Below are 24647 nucleotides of genomic sequence, written 5' to 3'. Positions count from 1 at the left end.
GGAGTAATGACAATTTATACACATATCATTGGATTACATCATCATGACAAGTCAAGAGGGAAATTCTCATGGCCACAGTTTCCTACATGTTTTTATGTTATTTATATATTGGAAAGCATAGGAGAAGTGAAAGTTTTGTGTGTTTGTTTTCTTTTAACTAAAATGTAACTGATTCTTATAATAACGGGGTATAACAGAAAAGGGAACAATGAGTCACATGAAATATTAAAAGCAAATAGTTCATTAATATATGACCAAGGAATATGATTATTACTTGATTACATGGTTATGCATATCTTTGACATGAGAAAAGTGATTTTTAAATTTTTGCGGTTACCTTGAGTTATTAATCTTGATGCGTAATGCAACATAAAAATGCAACTTAGAAACACCCTCATGTTCAGTTTCTAATGCAGGCCCATTGGCATTAAGGAAGAGACTAGCCAGTATATAAAAAATTTTCTGTGCAAAATATACCATGTAACTATGTAACTCTAAATATTTGTCATGTAAGTACCAAATAACACCACATTGCAAACAAGAAATATTATCACTATACATATTACCATCATACTGTTACTGCCCAAAATCAGCATACCAAGGCTGATATTGCTAATAATACAAGTACTGTGTTACTCCGAAAATAAGACCGGGTCTTATATTAATTTTGGTCACAAAAAACACACTAGGGCTTATTTATGGTATGTACCCTGAACAACATGGGGGGGGGGGGGGGGCTGTAGCAGTGTGAAGGATGGGGGGCTGTAGCAATGTGGAGGATGGGGGGGCTGTAGCAGTGTGGAGGATGGGGGGGCTGTAGAAATGTGGAGGATGCCGCACCCCCCCCCCATTTTCCACACTGCTACAGCCCCCCATCCCCCCACAGCCCTCCATCTTCCACACTCCCGCAGCCCCCCATCCTCCATCTCCTGCAGCCCCCCATCCTCCACACTCCTGCAGCCCCCCATCCTCCCCTTCCCCCGTCATCCTCCACACTCCTACAGTGCCCCCCACCCCTCTGCCATAATAAACTACGGTACACATTTCATCCTCTGCAGAGACCAGCACTTCCCTACCTTCATACAGTAGCGTTCACAACTTGTACAGTACGGAAGCTGCAGCTCTCGGCGGCGGCGGGATCTCCTTCTGTTGCTTAGCAGCCGGGGGCAGGGACACGTCTCCCAGTTGATTACCCCTGACCTAGGTCTTATTTTCGGGGTAGGGCTTATATTGCAGCCCACCCTGATAATCCTGCTAGGCTTTACTTTCGGGGTAGGGTTTATTTTCAGGGAAACAGGGTATAATACCGCCACACTATGACAACATATCACTACCACATAGTGACTAGGTACTACCACCATGCTGTTACTAAATAAACTCCACTATACAAGGACCAATATCCCCCCCCACCATACTGGTACCCATATAATGATATATACCCGTTTACATAGTTCAGTTACAGCGACTTACAGGGGATGTCTTCTCTGAGTGAACCACAGGGGATGTATTTTGATATTAGTTGTTTATTTTTCCTTTGCTTCTCCATCTAGCCTGAGCTGTCCTGAAGACTTCTTCTGGTCATGACTTCTCACATCGTAGGATCCCCACATCAGCACCTCCTCACCTCTGTATAAATTCCCCATCTGTATTGCCCCACAAAAAATTGTTAGCCTCCTTTGCACCACCAAATAGTATTAGGCACCTCCATATATAATGTATACCCCTCCACATAGGAGACAGCCCCCTTTGTGCCTTCATATAATTATTAGACCTCTCCTCTCTGTGCCCTCATGTTATAGATTGGCCCCCTCACTGCCCCCATATAGTAGATCAGCATCCTCTGTGCCTAATATAGTGGATAGACCGCTTCTTTTCCCCCATATTGTAGATAGGCCTCTCCCCCCATGTAGTAATATATTCCATCTTCCCTTGCTGCCTCTCTCTCTGCTCCTATCACTCTGGTCCCTCGCAGGTCTTCTTTCTAAGCCAATACAACCAAACAAAGCAGCTCCAGAAAATGAAAAAAAGACACCAATAGACCAAATATAATGAAAAATGTATCAAAACTTTATTGAGCACAATGAAAAACAACAGGGCCAACCCTAAGATACCCCCCCATAAAAAACATAAACACTTCAGACAAGATAAAAACAGCGGTGGGGGAATACCATAATGGGACTAATGATATGAATATTAAACATTCACAATAATAATAAATTACTCAATCTAGCGAGTATTGCAGGTCCAAAAGGAACACACAAAATATATTGCAGGATAAATGTACACCTGAAGGGTGGTTGTGCTGAACTGATAGTGCCTCAAAAAATGAGGACAAATGGCAATAAGGCAATACAGATATGCTACTCAGCAATACAAATACTACATGTCCAAGTGAGGCATATTGCATTGTGGCCATATGTGTAAACAATATACAAGAACAAATATATCAAACTGTGGCTATATTAGGTCAGTGGTGCCACAATTGCCTATAATTAGCGTGTCACTGGATAAACAGCAGTTCACATAGGTACACAGTACAAATACTAACCACAGCAATACAGTGTGTTCCCCGCCTCACACTCCAACGCGTCTTGCCCCGCTTCGTCTGGGAGTGTTGAGGAGGGGGGACACAGGGAGCTATATATATGGGGTCCTTGTGTGCTTACCAATAGGAAGTAGTGCATTGGCGCCATCTATTGTGGCGCTTGGCACGCGCCGCCCGGAATCATCGCATCTCCATCATCCTCTCGCGGGATCAGCCGCCATCAGTGACGTCACCCGAGAGAGGAGGACGCGATCCGAAGCATCACGGGACCTGCGCGTGCGCACACCAAGCGCTCGGCTGCCGCCATATTAGGTGTGGGCAAATCCTCCCAAACAGTGTGAACACCATTAATCATAAGCTGGCAATTTAAGTAAGGAGTATAGACAGACAAGAAGTGATGTGCCATAGAGTGAAAGTGCAAGAATGTGTGAAATGATGAAAGTTGTGAAAGTGAGAAGAGTGAAACTAATGAGTGACAATGCATATATATACCAACCAAAAAACAAAGAATGCGTGTACAAACCATACACAAAGTGATAAAAAAACAAACAAAAGGTGCTATCGTACAATATAAAGTGCCATTTATTAGTGATGTGAATAAGGTGCCTAGAAAATAAATAACAATAAATAGAAATACAATTAATTGAATACATAGTGATACAAATTGTGCAATACCTGCAACCATGTAAAATGGAAAAATAAATAACTGAATTAATTAAATATACCCTATGTAAAGTATAAATATACCCAATTAGAAATAAATTGGAATATTGATAAATATATAATATTAATTGTGAAAATGAAAAATAGGAAATAAATAAATAAATTCATAATGTTATGTGTAAAAAAATAAATACATAAAGTTATGTGTATAAATTAAATACATAGTGATACAAATGTGTCCATAGTATGCCATAGTGCAACCATATAAAAATAAAACAATAAATAGCTGAATTCATTGGAATGTACCCTCATAAAAAATATATACTGTGAATAATATAAGAAAAAAAAATTATGATTAATGGGTAATTATAATGAATAAATAACTAAAAAATCAATTCATGATGTTCTGTGGAAAAAAAAGGGACAACAGTGCAGCACAATCCTATGTCTTCTCTTCACGACTCCTAAGGACTTGTACGGCTGAAAAAATGTGTTCCATATCAGATCCCAACACGAAATATTACACTATGTGTCATACCTACTGAAGCAGAAAGGAAGCCTGCTATGTTTAACCCCTTAAGGACCGGGGGTTTTTCCGTTTTTGCTTTTTCGTTTTTTGCTCCTTGCGTTTAAAAAATCATAACTCTTTCAATTTTGCACCTATAAATCCATATGATGGCTTATTTTTTGCGCCACCAATTCTACTTTGTAATGACATCAGTCATTTTGCCCAAAAATCTACGGTGAAACGGAAAAAAAAATCATTGTGCGACAAAATTGAAAAACAAAAACGCCGTTTTGTAACTTTTGGGGGCTTCCGTTTCTACATAGTGCATTTTTCGGTACAAATGACACCTTATCATTATTCTGTAGGTCCATACAATTAAAATTCTACCCTACTTATATAGGTTTGATTTTGTCGTACTTCTGGAAAAAATCATAACTACATGCAGGAAAATTAATACGTTTAAAATTGTCATCTTCTGACCCCTATAACTTTTTTCTTTTTCCGTGTATGGGGCGGTATGAGGGCTCATTTTTTGCGCGTGATCTGAAGTTTTTAACGGTACAATTTTTGCATTGATAGGACTTATTGATCGCTTTTTATTCATTTTTAAATGATATAAAAAGTGACCAAAAATGCACTATTTTGGACTATTGAATTTTTTTGCGCGCACGCCATTGACCGTGCGGTTTAATTAATGATATATTTTTATAATTCGGACATTTCCGTACGCGGTGATACCATATATGTTTATTTTTATTTTTATTTACACTGTGTTTTTTTTTTAGGGGAAAAGGGGGGTGATTCAAACTTTTAATAGGGGAGGAGTTAAATGATCTTTATTCACTTTTTTTTTTTCACTTTTTTTTTGCAGTGTTATAGCTCCCATAGGGACCTATAACACTGCACACACTGATCTTCATCATTGATCACTGGTTTCTCATAGGAAACCAGTGATTGACGATTCTGCCGCATGACTGCTCATGCCTGGATCTCAGGCACTGAGCAGTCATTCGGCGATTGGACAGCGAGGAGGCAGGTAGCTAAATTCATTGGAATGTACCCTCATAAAAAATATATACTTTGAATAATATAATTTTAAAAAATTATGATTAATGGGTAATTATAATGAATAAATAACTAAAAAATAAATTCATGATGTTCTGTGGAAAAAAAAAAAGGGACAACAGTGCAGCACAATCTTATGTCTTCTCTTCACGACTCCAAAGGACTTGTACGGCTGAAAAAATGTGTTCCATATCAGATCCCAACACGAAATATTACACTATGTGTCATACCTATTGAAGCAGAAAGGAAGCCTACTGTGTTTAAAGGGGTACTCCGGTGAAAACCTTTTTTCTTTTAAATCAACTGGTGCCAGAAAGTTAAACATATTTGTAGAGGAAATTCCTTTCTTTTTGGAACTCTGATGGCATCACGACCACAGTGCTCTCTGCTGACATCTCTGTCCATTTTAGCAACCGTGCATAGCAGATGTATGCTAAGGGCAGCAAGGTGGCTCAGTGGTTGCCACTGCTGCCTTGCAGTGCTGGGGACTTGGGTTCAAATCCCACTAAGGACAACAATAAATAAAGAGAAATTATTATTATAGAGCAGTGTGCTCATGATGTCATCAGAGAGAATTCCAAAAAGAAAATAATTTCCTCTGTAGTATTCAGCAGCTAATGAGTACAGGAAGCATTAAGATTTTTTAATAGAAGTAATTTACAAATCTGTTTAACTTTCTGGCACCAGTTGATTTAAAAGAAAAAAGGTTTTCACCGGAGTACCCCTTTAAGCATTGTGATTGCATGGTGCACACAGATAGTACGTACACAGTGCAACATCACACTGAACATAAACAGCCAGCCTAGTGTGTCAAGGGGGGCTCTTGGGGCATGGTGGCAATAAAATTTTCATTAGATACATTTAAAGGGTACCAGTACATGGTGCTTCAGGGGTGTACTCAGATTACTGAAAATTTCCGTGCTTCATCTGTGCAGAGGCAGCAGTTTTCTATAAAGTGTAAGGCCAAAGCGCAGGCTTTTTAGCTTACAGAGCCAGTTCTCAGTTGAGAGCAGGACTGAGTATATATGATATGATCCGTAATAGATGTATAAAGAATGGAGCACTCACCAGGTCGTTCGGGGTCATCAAGCTTCTTTTATTTCATTACGGCTTGGCAGTAAACAAACATGCATGGGAGAGCGGACAAACAGAGCAGGTGGGGGAGAGAGGTACGGGCGACGGTCCGTATCGCGCACTATGCGCTTCGTCAGGCCAGCTGCAATTGCGAAAGCTGGAACTTCCCCCTCCTGGCACAAGGGCATTTGCAGGAAGTGGGCCCAGTGCTCTGCATGGGAACATTAAGATTCTGGGATTCTGCTGCTCTGTTCACACAGTGGAATTTCCGAGGCAGCAACATCTGCCACTGAAATCCTGATGCAGGGGTCCGCAAAACATTGAACCTGTAAAATGCAGATTCTGTTTGTAAATACATTACTGTCTATAATGACGGTACATTTCTGAGCAGTGCTAGCGCCCAAACATTCTGCCGACGCAACGCTGTCTGTGGATTGTCCGCACATACACTGAGAAGTCATATAATAAAGGGATTATATTAATACATGCACTAGATGTTAATGCACTTATTGGAGCCCCAAGTTTCTAATTGGGGGAAAAATTGTATAAATATGATGCTACATAAACAGTGATTACTCATCCAAATTAAGTCCCCAACCGATTTCCCAAACAGAGACATGACATATAGACAAAACCACCACAAATGTTCAGTGGATGGTCTATTGTTCAGTTTTACATATTTAAATATCTATGGATCAAGACGAATACATAAAACTGACAAATATGTATCACCTCACATATATCCAGTATCTATCATTAAAGGGGTACTCCGGCCCTAAGACATCTTATCCCCTAACCAAAGCATAGGGGATAAGATGCCTGATCATGGGGGGTCCTGCCACTGGGGACCCCCGCAATCTTTCATGCATCACTCCGAGTCTGATGAATCACGACCACGGGGCCAGAGAATCGTGACGTCGCGGCTCCGCCCCGTGTGACATCACACTCTGCCCCCTCAATGCAAGCCTATGGGAGGGGGCGTGGCAGCTGCCAGGCCCCCACCCATAGGCTTGCATTGAGGGGTGGGCCCCCCACAATCAGGCATCTTATCCCCTATCCAAAGGATAAGATGTCTTAGGGCAGGAGTACCCTTTTAGGGTACGTTCACACGAGCGGACCCACAGCGTATTTTACACTGCAGATCCACCACTAAAGGACTGCTGCATGGTGGCTTTACATGCCCGTGCTCGGAGAGGCAATTACCACTACGAGCAGACACACTGCGATGTGCAAGATGCCGCACATGCACAGTCAACCATTCCACGAAGCGGCGGCTGATGCGCCCCCTCAATACAACTCTATGGCAGTGCCGAAGCGCTACCTTCACACTCTCTGGCCAGAGAACCGGGGCCCCGTACGGGAGATAGGGGATACATTTTTCAATCCTGGATATCTCCTTTAAGGTGAGAAGATGCATAATTGCAGAAGGAGCAGTAATGGCCGATAGCACATGTCCTCTGCAATGATCAACCATCTTGACTGGTAATTGCAATGGACTCTACATTGCATGGACACTAATTACAGCTGCCCCATGTTTACCGGCCCAAAATGATGTCCCCTGTGCACCATTGTTCCCATTTTCACTTTCCATTTCTTCTACCTTTCTTCCTGCCCCATGCCGCTTTGAGACTTCCTGGCAGTCCCATTGGAATAGTAGGGTGTCATGTGATCAAATTACGCCACATAAGGGGCCTGGCTTACTGCTATAATGTCACCATGACTGTATAAATCTCTTATGCTGTGACTGGATAACACCACATATCATGATGGAATAATACCCCAGTGGCTGAATAAAAGTATAACAGACATACCAAAATTCATAAAATACTGATCAGACCCATTCAAAGGGTAGAGGCTGCACTCAGAGGTGGCTCTAGACTTTTTGAGGCCTTAGGCAAAAATATATCTGAGGCCCCCCAAGAGCGATAAAAAGAAGAAGAAAAAAAAAACTACACCCTCACATAATTACATTTTTCATTTTCACTGACCACTGTTCCAAAAATCTGTCAGACACCTGTGGGGTGTAATTGCTCACTGCACCTCTAATAAAATTCTTTGAGGGGTGTAGTTCCAAAATGGGGTCCACCGTTCTGGCACCATGGGGGCTTTGTAAACACACATGGCCTTCAATTCCATCCAAATTCTTTCTCCAAAAGGCAAATGGCACTTCTTCTCTTCTGAGCCCTGCAGTTCGCCCGCAGAGCACTTTACATCCACATGTGGGGTATTTTCATACTCAGAAGAAATGGGGTTACAAATTTTGGGAGGCTTTTTTCCAATTACCCCTTGTGAAAATGAAAAATTTTGGGTAACACCAGCATTTTTGTGAATTTTTTTTTTCATTTTCCCATCCAACTTTAACAAAAATTCGTCAAACACCTGTGGGGTGTTAAGGCTCACTATACCCCTTGTTACATTACGTGAGGGTGTACTTTCCAAAATGGAGTCACATGTGGGTATTTTTTTTTTTTGCATTTATGTCAGAACCGCTATAACGATCAGCCACCCCTGTGCAAATCAGCTCAAATGTACATGGCGCTCTCACTCCTGAGCCTTGTTGTGCGCACACAGAACATTTTACGTCCACATATGGGTTATTTCCGTACTCAGGAGAAATTACGTTACAAATTTTGGGGGTCTTTTTTCCCTTTTGTGAAAATAAAGTACGGGGCAACACCAGCAAGTTACTGCAAAAAAAAAAAATGCTGGAGTAGACCCCAACTTTACCTTTTAATAAAGGGTAAGACGAGAAAAAGCCCCCCCACCCCCCCAAAATTTCTCCCGATTACAGAAATATCTCATATGTGGTTCTAAACTGTTGCCTTGAAATATGACAGGGCTCCAAAGTGAGAGAGCACCATGCGCATTTGAGCCCTAAATCAGGGATTTGCATAGGGGTGGACATCGGGGTATTCCATGACTGTGATTCCCAAACAGGGTGCCTATAGCTGTTGCAAAACTCCCAGCCTGCCAGGACAGTCAATGGCTGTCCGGCAATATTGGGAGTTGTTGTTTTGCAACAGCTGAAGGCTCCATTTTGGAAACAGTGCCGTACCTAATGTTTTTCATCTTTATTGGGGGGGGGGGGGGACTGTGTAGGGGTATGTGTATATGTAGTGTTATACTTTTTATTTGTGTTGTGTAGTGTTTTACTTTTTATTTTGTGTAGTGTAGTGTAGTGTTTTTAGGGTACCTTCACATGGGTGGGTTCACAGCGAGTTTCCCGCTGGGAGTTGGGGCTGCATCGGAAAATTTGCTGTATCTCAAACTTGCAGCGTGAGACTTGCTGTAAACCCGCCCATGTGAATGTACCCTGTTCAAACCTGTTGCAAAACTACAACTCCCAGCCTGCCCTTTGGCTGTCCATGCATGCTGGGAGTTGTAGTTTCTGGAGGGCTGCTGTTTGGGGACCACTGTGCAGTGGTGTTCAATCTGTGCTATTCCAGATGTTGCAAAACTACAACTCCCAGCATGCCCAAACAGTCCAAGAATGCTAGGAGTTGTAGTTTTGTAACATCTGGCCCTTCAGATGTTGCCGAACTACAACTCCCAGCATGCCTGGGCAGTCTGGTCATGCTTGGAGTTGAAGTTTTGCAACATCTGGAGGGCTACAGTTTGGACACCACTACTTAGCGGTCCCCCAACTGTTCTCCTCCAGTTGTTGCAAAACTACAACTCCCAGCATGCCCTTCGGCTGTCTTCTGGTAGTTTTGCAACAACTGGAGGCATACTGGTTGGGAAACATTGTTTCATAACTCAGTGTTTCCCAACCCTTGTGCCTCCAGCTGTTGCAAAACTTCAACTCCAAAAATGCCCAGACTGCCCAGACATGCTGGGAGTTGTATTTCGGCAACATCTGAAGGGCCAAATGTTACAGAACTACAACTCCCAGCATGCCTGGACTGTCTTGGCATGCTAAGAGTTGTAGTTTTGCAACATCTGGAAGAGCACAGATTGGAGACCACTGTACAGTGGTCTCCAAACTGCAGCCCTCCAGATGTTGCAAAACTACAACTCCCAGCATGCCTTGAAACTTCTAGAAGCTGCAGTGAATATCACTTTACGGCGATGTTCACTGCTGCTTCCACTTGCCTGCCGCTGCTGCCTTCTAGACTTGCCTGCTGCCGCCTCCACCTCCACGTGTGCCTGCCACCGGTCCTTACTGCTGCGCCATTCCCGTCTGTCCCTCCGGAGGTATGTGCCGCGGCCCCCCCCCCCCCGCACCTCCCAGTATCCTCTACCCCCGCTCTGCCCGACTTCTAGGGGCAGGCAGAGCAGGGGGATCTGAACTTTTACCCCCCAGTCAGCGATCACTGTGATTGGTCCACAGGGACCAATCACAGTGATCGCTTACCAGGACCATCCACAGATGGTCCAGGGGAGGCTTGCAGAAGTTGTCCCCCGCTGGTAACAGCAGGAATTCTGCCAGTTAACCCGTGCGATGCCGCGCATTGCCGGGTTAACTGCATGACATATATAAATGTCATAATGCGCGGACTACCTGCACATCATGACATTTATATATGTCATTCTGCAGGAATGAGCTAATTATGCGATTTAGGCGGCCGCGAGGCCCCTTTTAGCATGAGGCCTTAGGCGGCCGCCTAAATCGCCTAATTAGAGAGCCGCCTCTGGCGGCACTCAGATTATTGAAAATTTCTATGTTTCATCTGTACTTGTACAGTAGCAGCAGTTGATAGTTTTCTACAATGTGTATGTCTGGAGCCCAGGCCTTTTAGCTCACAGGGCATTGCCCACACTAGACACAACTAACAAGAGTGCTCTCATTCAATAATCTTGAAATAGTAAGCACAAAGTATATTAGAAGGGTTTAATACTTTTGCTTTACACGGCAATAAAGTTTAATAGTAAACCTCTTGAAATATCTATAAGACTTGTGAAGCATAAAATGTTCTGGATGAAATATTTGTGAAGCTGTTCCTTTCAGTTGCTCTCAGAAGTCACTGTGGCTGACATAATAATATTGTACTTTCCATCAGAGAACGATGGGCTAATGTTTAGTATAAGTTTCAGATTCATAAAATAGGAAGTGGAATGTTAAAAGTTTGCTTCATGCTAATGCATATGATTTCCAGGAAGCAATTCTTTCAGTTTCACTTCTTATTGAACAATATTCCCCATGTTTCAGGGTTATTTTTAAAGAAGTGTTACTCTCTTATATTCTGCAACCTATATTTTCCATTTTTTATTGCAATTTATATATGTTTTGTTTTACTACTTTAAAAATGTTTTTACTTTTGTAAGAAAATTTTTATGCTTAAAATAGTCTTTTCTGATCAGTAGTTTGTATCATTATTTTTCTGGTAAATAAAGTGACCAAAAATCAGTAACTCTACTTTTTTTTTACGCCATTCACTGAGTGGTTTTATTAACGTTATATTTTAATATTTCAGACATTTCCGCAATACCACATATGCTTATTTTTGTTTACATTATTTTAATTCAAAAATGGGTAAAGGGGGGGTGAGTTAATCTTTCATTAGGGAAAAGGCTTCACATTCATTTTTCGATTGCATACACTGAACCCAACCTAGGACATGTCAATAGTTTTTTAAAGCAACAGCTACATTTTCAAGTGTACCTGTATTTTTTTATTGAATTGTAAACCAGCAGTAGGCACAGCAGCAAGAGTGTCCTGGATCTTCTTCAACAGACAAGGGAAGAGGATGTAGGATATATACTGCGGTGTTTAGTGCAGCATGACAGTGCATATTGGACATAAGTCACTCGTGTTTGTAGGTCGCAGACTGAGGCCTACCAGTTATCATCAAAGCTGGGACCTCCCCATCCTGGCACAAGAGGCATTTGCAGGAAGTGGACCCAGTGCTCTGCATGGTAACAGTTAGGGAGAGGATAATATTCGTTCTTTTATTTTTGTTAGGACAAAAGGGTAAACCCCTGTCTGTGTGTGGGGCACAAAGGGAGTAAACCGTGTGTGTGCGGGGGAGGGACAAAAAAAGGCTAAGTACTTTGGATAGATCCACACTCTGAGGATAAGCACCCCATGGGCCAAGTGCTAGGGCAATAAAGACCACAGATTCAGGGTTATGGAAACTACTTTTACTTAAAAGGTCTTGCAAACAGATGTTACAGTCCATGCAGTATAACAGCAAACTTTGGTCGTGCAATAATTGGGGTAGAGGTGCAGAGATAGTCACTTTAAAGGGTAGCTCCCACCATCATGTTTTTTTTTCTTCTGTCTCTGCCTATTGCCCTTCTATCCCTAACACCTTCCCTGCTTTTTTTTTTTTTTTACTATTTTAAAAATGGCATTTAGTCTGCCTGGTATTGTGCTCACTACCAGGCAGACTTCCCCAGCAGGCACCACGTCACTGATGCCTGCTGGGGGCCAACTTCCGCCCTTAGTTCTCCTAACAGGGTGCCTCCAGCTGTTTCACCACTACAACTCCCAGCATACCCTGACATCTACTGGCTGTCAGGGCATGCTGGGAGTTGTAATAGGGAAACAACTGGAGGCACACCGTGATGGCCGCACATCCCGTTCCCCGCCGCGCAGACCACAACCCCCCCAGCCTCGTCGCGCTGCTCAACTCCCTCCCCACCCCCCCTTAGTTCACCTATTCAGTGTCCCTCCAGCTGTTTCACCACTACAACTCCCAGCTTGCCCTGACATCTATTGGCTGTCAGGGCATGCTGGGAGTTGTATTGGGGAAACAACTGGAGGGACACCGTGATGGCCCATCCCGCTCCCGCAATCCCCCCGGCCCCGCTGCGCCGCACAACCCACTACCCCCCTTCCCCCTGCAAAAACATTCAGTAACAGACACAACATAGATAATCTTACCTGTCACCGGGGCCTGCCAGGGAGCCTGCGCGCGTCCTTTTCATTCAAAGCGCTCGCTCCCGCCTGTCTGATTGACAGGCGGGAGCGAGCACCGCAGTGAATGAATTCCGACTCGTTGCAAGGCTTCAACGAGTCAAAATTCATTAGTGACGTCACTGCCCAATGCATTCGGCCACTAGGAGGGCGACCCCTAGTGGCCAAATTTAAAAGTGATTTAAAACTGTTTTAAAATCACTTTTTTTTTATTAAAGTATATTAGAGATATGTTGTAGTACTTAAGTACTACAACATATCATTTTTTTTATTTCATGACAGTGCCCATTTAAATCACTGGGCACTCTGGGACTTGTAGTTATGGGGCAAAGGACTTTAGACTGACTGGGGAGCCAACTAACACAGACTTGGGGAACTCATCACTTCATCCACGGAATTGGTTACTGCCAGGGGTGAACATTCATTCTTGGACAAGAGCTGCTGGAGGCTTTGACTCTCGTTATCCTTGACTTGCATTATGGGTCTCTTTCAGCTCTAAAACAACTTCTCCCCACAACTGGACTTTGACTGACTTGTCCTGGATGGCAGAATGCTAGCTGTTTAGGGTAGCTGCTCGACACTTGACTTATCCACAGACTTCACTGGCTTGAATACTGCACAGACGCTCCCCTCTTCTCCTTGCCCAGGACCAGACTTCCTCCTTCTAGGCCCCAACTAGAACACCTGTCCCCATTAGAGGTATGGGGCACAGTAGAGCAGAAGTGCTTCCTCTAGCTCTGACTGAGCTACACTAACTAACTTCTCCCTGTTCAGCCCAACAAGGGGGGCTTAGGGATGGAATCTAATTGGCCACAGTGATCACAGTGATCACATAACACCAACCTTTCCCTTAAAGGTACAGTACACATTATACAGGACAAACAGTATATATTTGTAGAAAACATGGAATAATAAAGACAAAATTAAATAACAAGTGTCCTGGAACAGTGGGCCAAAACAGACACCTAAGGCAACATCTGCCTGAGATGACAGGCAGTGTAACATGTTTTCTAGCGGGTCACCACAAACTCCCCCTCTTAAAATAAGCCATCCTCTGCGTAACGTCTTGGAGGGTGGATGTTGCTGAACTACTGTGTGTGTTTTTGACTAATATCTGGAGCCCAGGCTGTTTAGCTCACAGGGCATTGCCCACATTAGACACAACTGTATCAAGTTCTTAGTTGACAGCAGGACTGAGTATATATGAGTTTGCAGCCTTTCAATGTTAACAAGAGTGCTCTCATTCAATAATCTTGAAATAGTAAGCACAAAGTATATTAGAAGGGTTTAATACTTTTGCTTTAAACGGCAATAAAGTTTAATAGAAAACCTCTTGAAATATCTATAAGACTTGTGAAACATAAAATATTATGGATTAAATATTTGTGAAGCTGTTCCTTTCAGTTGCTCTCAGAAGTCACTGTGGCTGACATAATAATATTGTACTTTCCATGAGAGAACGATTGGTTAATGTTTAGTATAAGTTTCAGATTCATAAAAAAGGAAGTGGAATGTTAAAGTTTGCTTCATGCTAATGCATATGATTTCCAGGAAGCAAGTCTTTCAGTTTCACTTCTTATTGAACAATATTCCCCATGTTTCAGGGTCACTCTCTCATATTCTGTAACCTATATTTTCCATTTGTTATTGTAATTTATATAGGTTTTGTTTTATTTTACTACTTTAAAAATGTTTAGCGCTTTTTGATTGCTTTCTATAAATTTTTTTCTTGTAAATAAAGTGACCAAAAATCAGCAACTCTACTTTTTTACGCCGTTCACTGAGTGGTTTTATTAATGTTATATTTTAACCACTTAAGGACTACGGACGTGTGAATACATCCTAGCTCCCTGGTTCTTAAGGATGTACGCGTACGTTCATGGGAATTTTTGTCCCCGATGCGCACCGGGCGGGGACCGGACTGGTGTGACTGCTGATATCTATCAACAGGCACCCAGTGAAAATGCCCAGGGGTGTCATCAGAATCCCCCATGTACGGCGATTGTCACAGATCGCCGGTGAATTCACACTGACGATCTGCGACGATTCGGGTCATTGAAATAGTATATAGTATTTTTATATTACTATTGTCACTATTTCAACTCTTTTTATCTTTTCCCCACTTCACTATATTCTACTACTTTTATTTTCTTAAATTTTTTCTTCGCATTTTCATCTTTTCTACCTTGTTTCTCTTTTTTATTTCTTTCCTCTCCTGATCCCCAATCCGTTTCGACTCTTGGAATGGGACACATCCCAATGCCAGAGTTTACCACCCCTTCTTTACTTGCCACTTGGGAGACAAGATGAGACGCAGACTGAGCTCTTATACCATTAAGACTACTGAGGAAGACATCTAGTCTACCACTGACTGTATTACCAGTCACTACATGAAGCACTTCTGACAACTGGATCACAGCCGCTCTTACCGGGCCACAGCATCATCCATTGTGCGTCCCCCGCCACGAGGACGCACCTACAAACCATCTACAGGACACCACCGACCGCTAAAAGCAAGTACAGAACCCAGAAGAGATTCCTACAGCTTGGGCGAATACCAGCTACATACAGGACTACGGGAGAGGTACCCTGGTACTGTCAATTAACTGTTTTGCCTCACACTCTTGATTACCATTCTATGTCCGCAGTGCGGGTGCTTGCAGGTCGGGTGGCAGGTTCAGAGGATCCTGTAACGGCCGCAGTGCCGTAATTGTTTATTGCTTGCTCCACAGGTCAGACAGCAGGTGAACAGGACTGTACTTACCAACTTGTCCTTAACGGCCGCAGTGCCGTGACTTTACCCTTACAGCAGTAACTTTTTACTTCCACAGGATTATACAACTGAGACCCGGCAGAATCCATCTAGTGCGGGATTGTATTTGCAACATCTGCAGTCCCCTCATTCTCAGCCCACCTTTACAGACTCGCACAGCGAGCGGCCAGCAGATACAATTTCCTTCAATGTGAAAGCAACAGTATCGCTTTGGTACAATCAGCAGACACGCTCTTCTATACTGTTACAGCAATCGTATTGCTTTGTGTTAAGTATCTACGAACTGTTACCACTTTATTGTTTGAAAAAAATAAAAACTTCCACAATCTAACAATTAAAAAAGTGAGAACATAAGAGTCTCCGGATGTGCTTAAAATATATCTTTTACTAGTAGCAATTAAAATTATTAAACTATTATAGGTGTTGATTCATGAAATAGCCAAATGGCAAAATTAAACAGAGAAGAGTGCTGTTTTATGGATAGTTGCTGAGCCCAGCCAACATCCCTATTGCACAATCACTGTTAAAATGTAAGATAAATACACAGCCAGCGCAATCACTGGATAAGGTACGTAACAAAAACTTGATATTATAATAGAATTTTCACCAACGCGTTTCTGCCACCGTTTATGGTGGCGTCATCAGGGAGGAATATATAACTATCTTTCTATTATCCAGATAGGTACCACAAAATGTATAACAATCAATTAATATATATATATTAATATATATGTTTCTTTGGCATATATATTAATTGATTGTTATACATTTTGTGGTACCTATCTGGATAATAGAAAGATAGTTATATATTCCTCCCTGATGACGCCACCATAAACGGTGGCAGAAACGCGTTGGTGGAAATTCTATTATAATATCAAGTTTTTGTTACGTACCTTATCCAGTGATTGTGCTGGCTGTGTATTTATCTTACGTTTTAACAGTGATTGTGCAATAGGGATGTTGGCTGGGCTCAGCAACTATCCATAAAACAGCACTCTTCTCTGTTTAATTTTGCCATTTGGCTATTTCATGAATCAACACCTATAATAGTTTAATAATTTTAATTGCTACTAGTAAAAGTTATATTTTAAGCACATCCGGAGACTCTTATGTTCTCACTTTTTTGATACTTATATGCTGGATGATTTGATTATGTAAACAGTGGTCCATGTAGAACCACCTTATTAGATTCTACGTTTTGGTGATTTTTGTGTGACAATCTAACAATTGCTTCATTTTAAGTGACCCACAGCCATGTGTGATATATAGTTTTTATACACTGTATTGAATATATTGGGAGACTTATAGCGCTAGGGCCCAGCGCTCTCCCTCTATTTTATTTATATGTTTATTTTATATGTTCAGTACACTTAATAAATTGTGATTTATGATACTTTATTCAGTTGGGGATCGCACTTTTACACTTTTCAAACCTTTATACTAATAACCCTCTTTTTTACCAATCTTAAACATTTACACATCTACTATCATAACACTCACAAAGCCATAGAGTTAATAATTTTAACTCATTAACAGGTATGCGCACACATCCTTTTATTCCGGTCTCCACTATTATTACCTGTCACATTTTTTTTTTACACTTTATACCGTGCAAAATACATAGTAATCCCTTACTACAGTTTTGTGTAAAGATCTTGAGAAACAGTCACTCTATATTCTATATTTAGTATCCTTCACTGTGGAGTGTGTCCACTAGCTAGGAGCCTATTTGGCTTTAGTATTGATGTCCCTCCATGCTTGGAGGGGGGGTGTCTAGTGTATTCCTTGTTCTGAGTCCAGTGTGAACAGTGCTCTTGATTTTCTGACCTGTTAGTATGCTATTTCCTGCCTTGTTTGTATTTAAATATCTGTCTGTTGGTTATTGTATTCCTGTTATGTTCCCGACTTGTTCCCTGACTTTGTACAGTTCTGTTTGTTTTGTTGGCTTTGACGTCCATGCACTTTAGCGCAAGAAAGGGGCAGGCTCCAAGTTGTCGATCCGTCATTTAAGGCAGATGGGCAAGTGGTCTTAGGGACAGCTTTAGGGCTCACTTCACCCTGCCACCCCCTACCCCCGTTCATGACAATCTCTGTCCAGAATGCTGTCAGCATAGCAGTACATGGAGTTTTAACTATGTGTTAACCCTACCCACATAAACCTGCAAATCATTGTATAACCTGGGGTCATCATGTGATAGCTGTAAGAAATACTGGTCTACCCTCCTCATCCCTTATGTTATTAGTTCACACCTTTTAAGGTTTGCGCAGTGTTCGAAAGTTCTGCAAGCTGTGGCCACCTTGAAATTCAAGTCAAATCCGGGTTCATGGGGTTTAGCTCACTCATCTCTCTTCCCATTATAGGTAATACATTTATTGTTGGGGTGGCTGGTAGTAAGCCACCTGTATAGTGAAGGAAAGTTGTATGTTTATGTTTAGCTAGTGTTTAGACTAGCAGCATTTCTTTTATTTTCGTGCCTATGGGAATAAGGCTGTATGTTTGTTCTTTTGTAGATGAATTGTATAGTATTGTATCTTTAAATTGTCTCTGACTGCTTTTTAATGCAGCTTGCCTGTCTCTACAAAGCTGATCTCCCCAGCAGCATCATAGTTTATACTTTTAGGCCGACATTTATAATTGTCTTTAGACTGTTTTTTGTGTCTTGAAAAGGCACAAAAAAAGGTGCAAACAGGTTTTATTTGCACCTTTTTTGCTGATTTTGAGTTGCAATCCACTGATTTTGGCAAAACACATGATATAGAAGGGTTTTATGAACTGCACATTTGGGGAAAAGGCACAAAAAAGGCGCAAAGCCACTGAAAAGTCTCTAAAGTACACCAGCCCAGGCTTAGCTCAGCTTTATGGTGTATGTGAATAGTAAAATTTCAGAAAATGTGACCTGCACAAAATTTATGGAATGCTCTACGACCATTTAATAAATGTGGTGCTCCTACACATTATCAGCACACACAAAAAAAGGTGTAGAAAAATGCTTCACTTACACCTACAATGATAAAGGCCCCCCATAAAGTACATAATAGCTAAAAGAGCACAAATGATCTACAGTACATTTACTCAAATACACACACATTAATTTCTCCAACAATTTAACTTGTAAAAATATGCAGATATATGCAGATTTATTCAAATTTAGGCAATAGAACAAACTGACTGTAATAAAAAAAAAACATTTTTTTAATGAAATGAAAATAAATTATTTAAATGTTATTTTACATTATTTTACATTTGATAGTATTTTTAAATACTAAACATATTTACATCCACTACATACACATTTTGTTAAAAATATTGGCGGAGATTTATCAAAAACTTGTGCAGAGGAAAATTGACCAGTTGCCCATAGTATAAATCCAAAACTCCCACTGAGGGTTTCCCAGGGTTAACAATCCAAATTCCTGGGACTAATTTCCCAAATTAGGGAACTCTATCCAAGTAAAAGTTTCCTTTATTAGCTGTGTTTTTAATACACATCATATTTTGGTTTACTCACAAACATACATTTTTTAATATGGATTAATAAAGGAAAATTTTACTTGGATAGGGCTCCCTAGTTTGGGAAATTAGTCCCAGGAGGGTGTACGCCTGAATGGGAATTAGTAATTCAGTTGCCCATAGTGACCAATCAGATTGCTTCTTTCATTTTTAAAAGGCCTCTGAAAAATAAATTAAGCAATCTGATTGTATGCTGTGGGCAACTGGTCCGCTTTTCCTGCACAAGTTTTGATAAATCTACCCCATTGTTTCTCTTTAAAAAATGTATAACTAACATGTTTTCAGAACACTGTTTCTCATCAAAGGAAATTATTAGAGTAAAAGATAAACAAATGTAAATAACCTATTATTCACAGCAATAAAGGCACTGATAACTATTAGACTGGTTTGTTTTGGCATGGTTTCTTTCATCCATGTTCACAGTTATTGGTGGCGGATCACTTTGATATGGTTAAGATGCCTAAAAAAAATAACATAAAGTTAATAGGTGATAGAAAAAAAAAGAAGACTTACATACTGTATGTTGTAACAGCTAAAAAGGGTTTTCTGGGATAACATATTAATGTTCTTTCCATATACTATCTCTGTATGATACATTCTGACCTCCAATACCCCTACAATCACTATAATGAAAAGGCTGCTATCCCTTTCAGGTTTATCCTGGTATATTGGCTTGTCCATACACTCTGTTGAGCCTGGTACTGCAACTCAATGTCAATCATTGGGTATTCTGGATGTTTGTAACAAGTTGATGACTTATAAGAATTCCCGAAAACCATTTTATACAGCATAACACTAGAAAAGTATTCCTAGATGACCATGTGTATTTGACTGCATTATATGTCTGATACAATTATACATGTTACTCTACAGCATATTTTTTTTGTCCTTGAGTCTCCAGCACGGCATGTAAAAAGGAGAGAAAAGCAACAAGGGGTGAGCCCCTAGTGAGGACCATTTGGGAGTGAATCAGAGCAAAAACAAAGAGGGGTCCAAACCCTTATGGGTTGCGACACCTACAGTGGCGTCTGGAGAGAGAGATAGCCGGACTGCTGCCACGAGGAACTTCCCGGAGTGACGTCAGTCTATCCGGTGGGATTGTAATATGGAAATTTAAAAACCAGTACCTCTAAATGAAGGCGCTGGTCCCCAAGTCTAGTATTAGGGTTTTATTTTCAACGCGTTTCGATCCTGGACAGGGATCTTCATCAGGCATTGCCTGATGAAGATCCCTGTCCGGGATCGAAGCGCGTTGCAAATAAACCCTAATACTAGACTTGGGGACCAGAGCCTTCATTTAGAGGAACTCGTTTTTACATTTCCATTCAGCACGGCATGTAGGAAACAAATTATAAATGAATAATACATACCGATTCTTTCCACTCAGAAGAACCTTTAGTGCTAAAAGATCAGGACTAACGCACTTTGGAACAGAGTCATTTTTTAAAGTTGCACTATGGAAAAAAATGCAGGAAAAAGAAATTAGAATATTTCAGCACAGAAATTTCATGTACCTTTATTTATGCTAATAATTTTGCATGTACAATTACAGAATTAGTTAATATTTTTGTGGTGTTAGCTGATTGCTTTTGTTTATATTCTAGTTAGTTTACTAGATAATTATTCAATGTATTATATAGGACAAAAGAGACAACTCATGTATTATTGTGGAAACAAATAATAAATTCATAATTGATGTTTAGGACTTAACTCGTCATGTGGGGAAATATCCGAACAATACAGAAAATAGTAATAATAAAAACTACAAAAAAATGGCACAAAAAATAAGCCTCCTATAGCCCAGTATACAGAAAAGTAAGTGTTATAGGTCAGAAGAGGACAATTTAGCATACCGTATATACTCGAGCATAAGCCGAGTTTTTCAGCACGATTTTTCGTGCTGAAAACACCCCCCTCGGCTTATACTCGAGTGAACTCTCCGCCCTCAGTGGTCTTCAACATGCGGACCTCCAGATGTTTCAAAACTACAACTCCCAGCAAGCCCGGGCAGCCATCGGCTGTCCGGGCTTGCTGGGAGTTGTCGTTTTGAAACCTCTGGAGGTCCGCAGGTTGAAGACCACTGTGGCCTTTGACATCATCCAGCCCCCCCACTCTCTCACCCCCTTTAGTTTTGTACTCACCTCCGCTCGGCGTTAGGGTGCGCTGGTCCGGTGCTGCAGGACCGTCCGGTGGGGAGGGATAGTCGTTCCGGGCTGTCCATCTTCACTGGGGGGGCCTCTTCTCCGCGCTTCGGGCTCGGCCCCGAACCGGAATAGTCACGTTGCCTTGACGACGACGCACAGGGACGTTCATTAGCAACGTCCCTGTGCGTCGTCGTCAAGGCAACGCCTCTATTCCGGGCCCGAAGCGCGGAGAAGAGGCTCCCCGGTGAAGATGGACAGCCCGGAACGACTATCCCTCCCCACCGGATGGTCCTGCAGCACAGATGGCCCGGACCAGCGCAACCTAACGTCCTGCCGAGCGGAGGTGAGTACAAAGCTAAAGGGGGTGAGAGGGTGGGGGGGCTGGATGATGTCGAAGGACGCAGTGGTCTTCAACCTGCGGACCTCCAGATGTTTCAAAACTACAACTCCCAGCAAGCCTGGAAAGCCGATGGCTGCCCGGGCTTGCTGGGAGTTGTAGTTATGAAACATCTGGAGGTCCGCAGGTTGAAGACCACTGTATCAGACATTGACAAGCGGTGATGATGAAGGGGGGGGCTGGTGACATGTGGTGATGATGAAGGGGGGGTGGGAATGATGACAAGGGGATGATGAAGGGGGGGTGTGGGATGATGACAAGGGGATGATTAAGGGGGGGTGTGGGATGATGACAAGGGGATGATGAAGGGGGGTGTGGGATGATGACAAGGGTATGATGAAGGGGGGGGGTGGGATGATGACAAGGGAATGATGAAGGGGGGGTGTGGGATGATGACAAGGGAATGATGACAGGCGGTGATGATGAAGGGGGGGTGGGATGATGACGGGGGTCTGGATGATGACAGGGGGGATGATGTATTTCCCACCCTAGGCTTATAGTCGAGTCAATAACTTTTCCTGGGTTTTTGGGGTGAAATTAGGGGCCTCGGCTTATATTCGGGTCGGCTTATACTCGAGTATATACGGTATTCATTTTCTTACAAAAAGTTTTAGAGGGAGATTTATCAAAACCTGTGTAGGGGAAAAGTTGACCAGTTGTCCATATGTACCATTCCGATAGCTTCTTTTATTTTTCAAAGGCCCTTATAAAAATAAAAGAAGCAATCTGATCGGTTGCTCTGGGCAGATTGTTGTAATCATATGGACCTACTGAATAAGGATAACATGGTATTTTACCGAAAAGTGCATTATGTAGAAAATATACCACCCAAAAGTTGCAAATTTGCATGTTTTTTTCCGCTGTAGAATTTGTGGTAAGATGAGTGATAATGAAGTTATATTGGTGGCACAAAGAACAAGCCCTTGTATAGGTCTGTAGGTAGAAAGTTAAATACAGCCCCTTCAAGTTATTAAAGGGGTAGTCCAGTGGTGAACGACTTATCCCTTATCCTAAGGATAGGGGATAAGTTTCAGATCGCGGGGGGTCTGACTGCTGGGGCCCCCCACGATCTCCTATACGGGGCCCCGGCAGCCCGCGGGAAGGGGGCGTGTCGACCTCCGCACGAAGCGGCGGCCAACACGCCCCCTCAATACAACTCTATGGAAGAGCGATGTATTGAGGGGGCGTGTCGGCCGCCACTTCATGCGGTGGTCGACACCCGCTATCTGCCCGGAGAGCCTGGCCCCCATACAGAGAGATCACGGGGGGCCCCAGCGGTCGGATCCCCCGCAATCTCAAACTTATCCCCTATCCTTAGGATAGGGGATACGTTTTTTACCACTAGACTACCCCTTTAATAGAGATTTAATTTACATTTTTTGTTATTTACAGGAAAATAGTAAATCTAGAAAATGGGTCTTTTGTCAAGATCTAAAATATATATTGAATATTTCTGGACCCATAAAGGGTGCTACAGGAATAATTTGATTCTTTGGATATTACATGTGGTGTACTTACATGTATTCAATTTTCTCACATGTAGAGCTTCTGGGGTGAATCTCCAGCTTTTCCATTGCCATCACATTGAGCTTGTTGGAATTTCTTTTGCATAAACAGCGATTTCCACGAGGTACAGCATATCCTGATAAATAAATAAAACAGAATCTTAGCGGGTTATAATGTAGATGTAATATATGTAAGAAAATGAATCAATATGATCTGTTTTCAATAATACTTTACCTTCTATAAGAGTAGCAGACAGCAGAACAGCGCACATGATGACAATACTCTTGTGGTCCATGATGATAAATAGATTATGTGTCTTCCAGGTTATGAGGCTTTCTTAATAGTGGCCTAGAGTAATGACAATTTATACACATATCATTGGATTACATCATCATGACAAGTCAATAGTGGAAACTTCTCGCGGCCACAGTTTTCTTCATATGGTTTATTCACTGGAAAACATTGGAGAAGTGAAAGTTTACTTTTTTTTTATTACAAGTTTAAGGAAATTTTTACTGATTCTTATAACAAAGGGGTATAATAATAGAGTCACATAAAGTATTAAAAGAAAAAAATCTGTTAACATGTAATCAAAAGATATGATTATTAACTTATTTTTCGTTTTATTGATATGGACATCTTTGGGATGAAAAAAGTGTTTTTCACTTATGTTCGTGTTTACTTGCATTCAAAAAGTTGAATTATGCTTCAGGCTCTGTCATTATTCCTTTATTAATTTCCAGACCTCCTGATGTGCATACTTATACCTAATTTATTATGCATACTCTTGTCCACTTGAAATGTCCACTTATCTGAAGAAGGGAATTATTTTCTAAAATGCATAATATCTCACAAGTTATTTTTGTGAGGGCAGTTGCTGGTATATTTTCCATTTAGCTTTTTTCCCAGATTGGGAAATAGAGGGCATGCAATGTCCTACCCCCAAATAACAATAATAATAATGAATACAGTAACTAAATAACCCCTTAAGGACACAGTTTTTTTTTACACTTTCGTTTTTTCTTCTTCACCTTCTAATAATCATAACACTTTCAATTTTCCACCTGCAGACCAAGATGAGGGCTTGTTTTTTTTTTGTACCACCAATTGTATATTGTTCATATGACGTATGACTAAGAGTCCTCTTGTGCTTGAAATGCGTCACTTATCTGTGTTCCTGTACTGTGTCATGTTCAAATAATTACAGTCTTTAATTTCTGCAAGAACTGGATCCAACTCTAATGCTACACTGGAGCCGTTCAGCACCTAGACCCATGCTCCATCTGTCAGGGTGGGGTGAGCTGGACTTACTTTCGTATTTTGACCAATTGTATATTGTAATGACATCAATCATTTCACCACAAAATCGACAGAGAATTCTTTTATGGTACATGAAGTGACCATAAAAACGCAATTCTGGACTTTGATATTTTTTTATGTGCCCGCCATTGACTGTGCAGTTTATTCAACATTATATTTTAATATTCTAGACATTTACACATGCAACAATACCACATATGTTTATGTTTATTTTTGTTTACGTTTTTTATTTTAAAAAAATGGGAAAAGAGGGGAGATTCAAACTTTTATTAGGGAAGGTGG

At 41.5% G+C, this 24647-nt stretch overlaps 1 protein-coding gene and 1 long non-coding RNA gene across 3 annotated transcripts in view; one reads left to right on the top strand and one right to left on the bottom strand.

The window, feature by feature from the left end:
• Positions 1–15777, top strand: part of LOC130363371 (uncharacterized) — a 114784-nt gene extending 99007 nt beyond the window's left edge. For both annotated transcript variants that reach the window (XR_008891800.1, XR_008891802.1), the window contains one exon: positions 14981–15777. This is a non-coding gene — a long non-coding RNA (uncharacterized LOC130363371). The remainder of the gene's footprint in view (positions 1–14980) is intronic.
• Positions 15778–18316: 2539 nt separating this feature from the next.
• On the bottom strand, positions 18317–23374 carry LOC130304075 (C-X-C motif chemokine 10-like). Its single transcript, XM_056551901.1, has 4 exons — positions 23280–23374; positions 23058–23181; positions 20369–20452; positions 18317–19458 (listed from the first exon to the last, which is right to left on the bottom strand). The coding sequence occupies exons 1-4, from the start codon at positions 23338–23340 to the stop codon at positions 19422–19424; spliced, it is 306 nt and encodes a 101-aa protein (XP_056407876.1). The 5' UTR covers positions 23341–23374; the 3' UTR covers positions 18317–19421.
• Positions 23375–24647: the final 1273 nt, after the last annotated feature.

The sequence above is a fragment of the Hyla sarda genome, chromosome 1 (genome assembly GCF_029499605.1).
Source record: "Hyla sarda isolate aHylSar1 chromosome 1, aHylSar1.hap1, whole genome shotgun sequence".
Lineage (NCBI taxonomy): Eukaryota > Metazoa > Chordata > Amphibia > Anura > Hylidae > Hyla > Hyla sarda.
This window is presented reverse-complemented; position numbering and strand designations above follow the sequence as displayed.

Coding starts and splice junctions, on each gene's coding strand:
- LOC130304075 (XM_056551901.1), bottom strand. CDS start 23,340: ATGGACCACAAGAGTATTGTCATCATGTGCGCTGTTCTGCTGTCTGCT. Junction 20,453..23,057: donor TGTGAGAAAATTGAATACAT/GTAAGTACACCA, acceptor TTTTTTCCATAG/TGCAACTTTAAAAAATGACT. Junction 19,459..20,368: donor CTTCTGAGTGGAAAGAATCG/GTATGTATTATT, acceptor TATTTTTTTTAG/GCATCTTAACCATATCAAAG.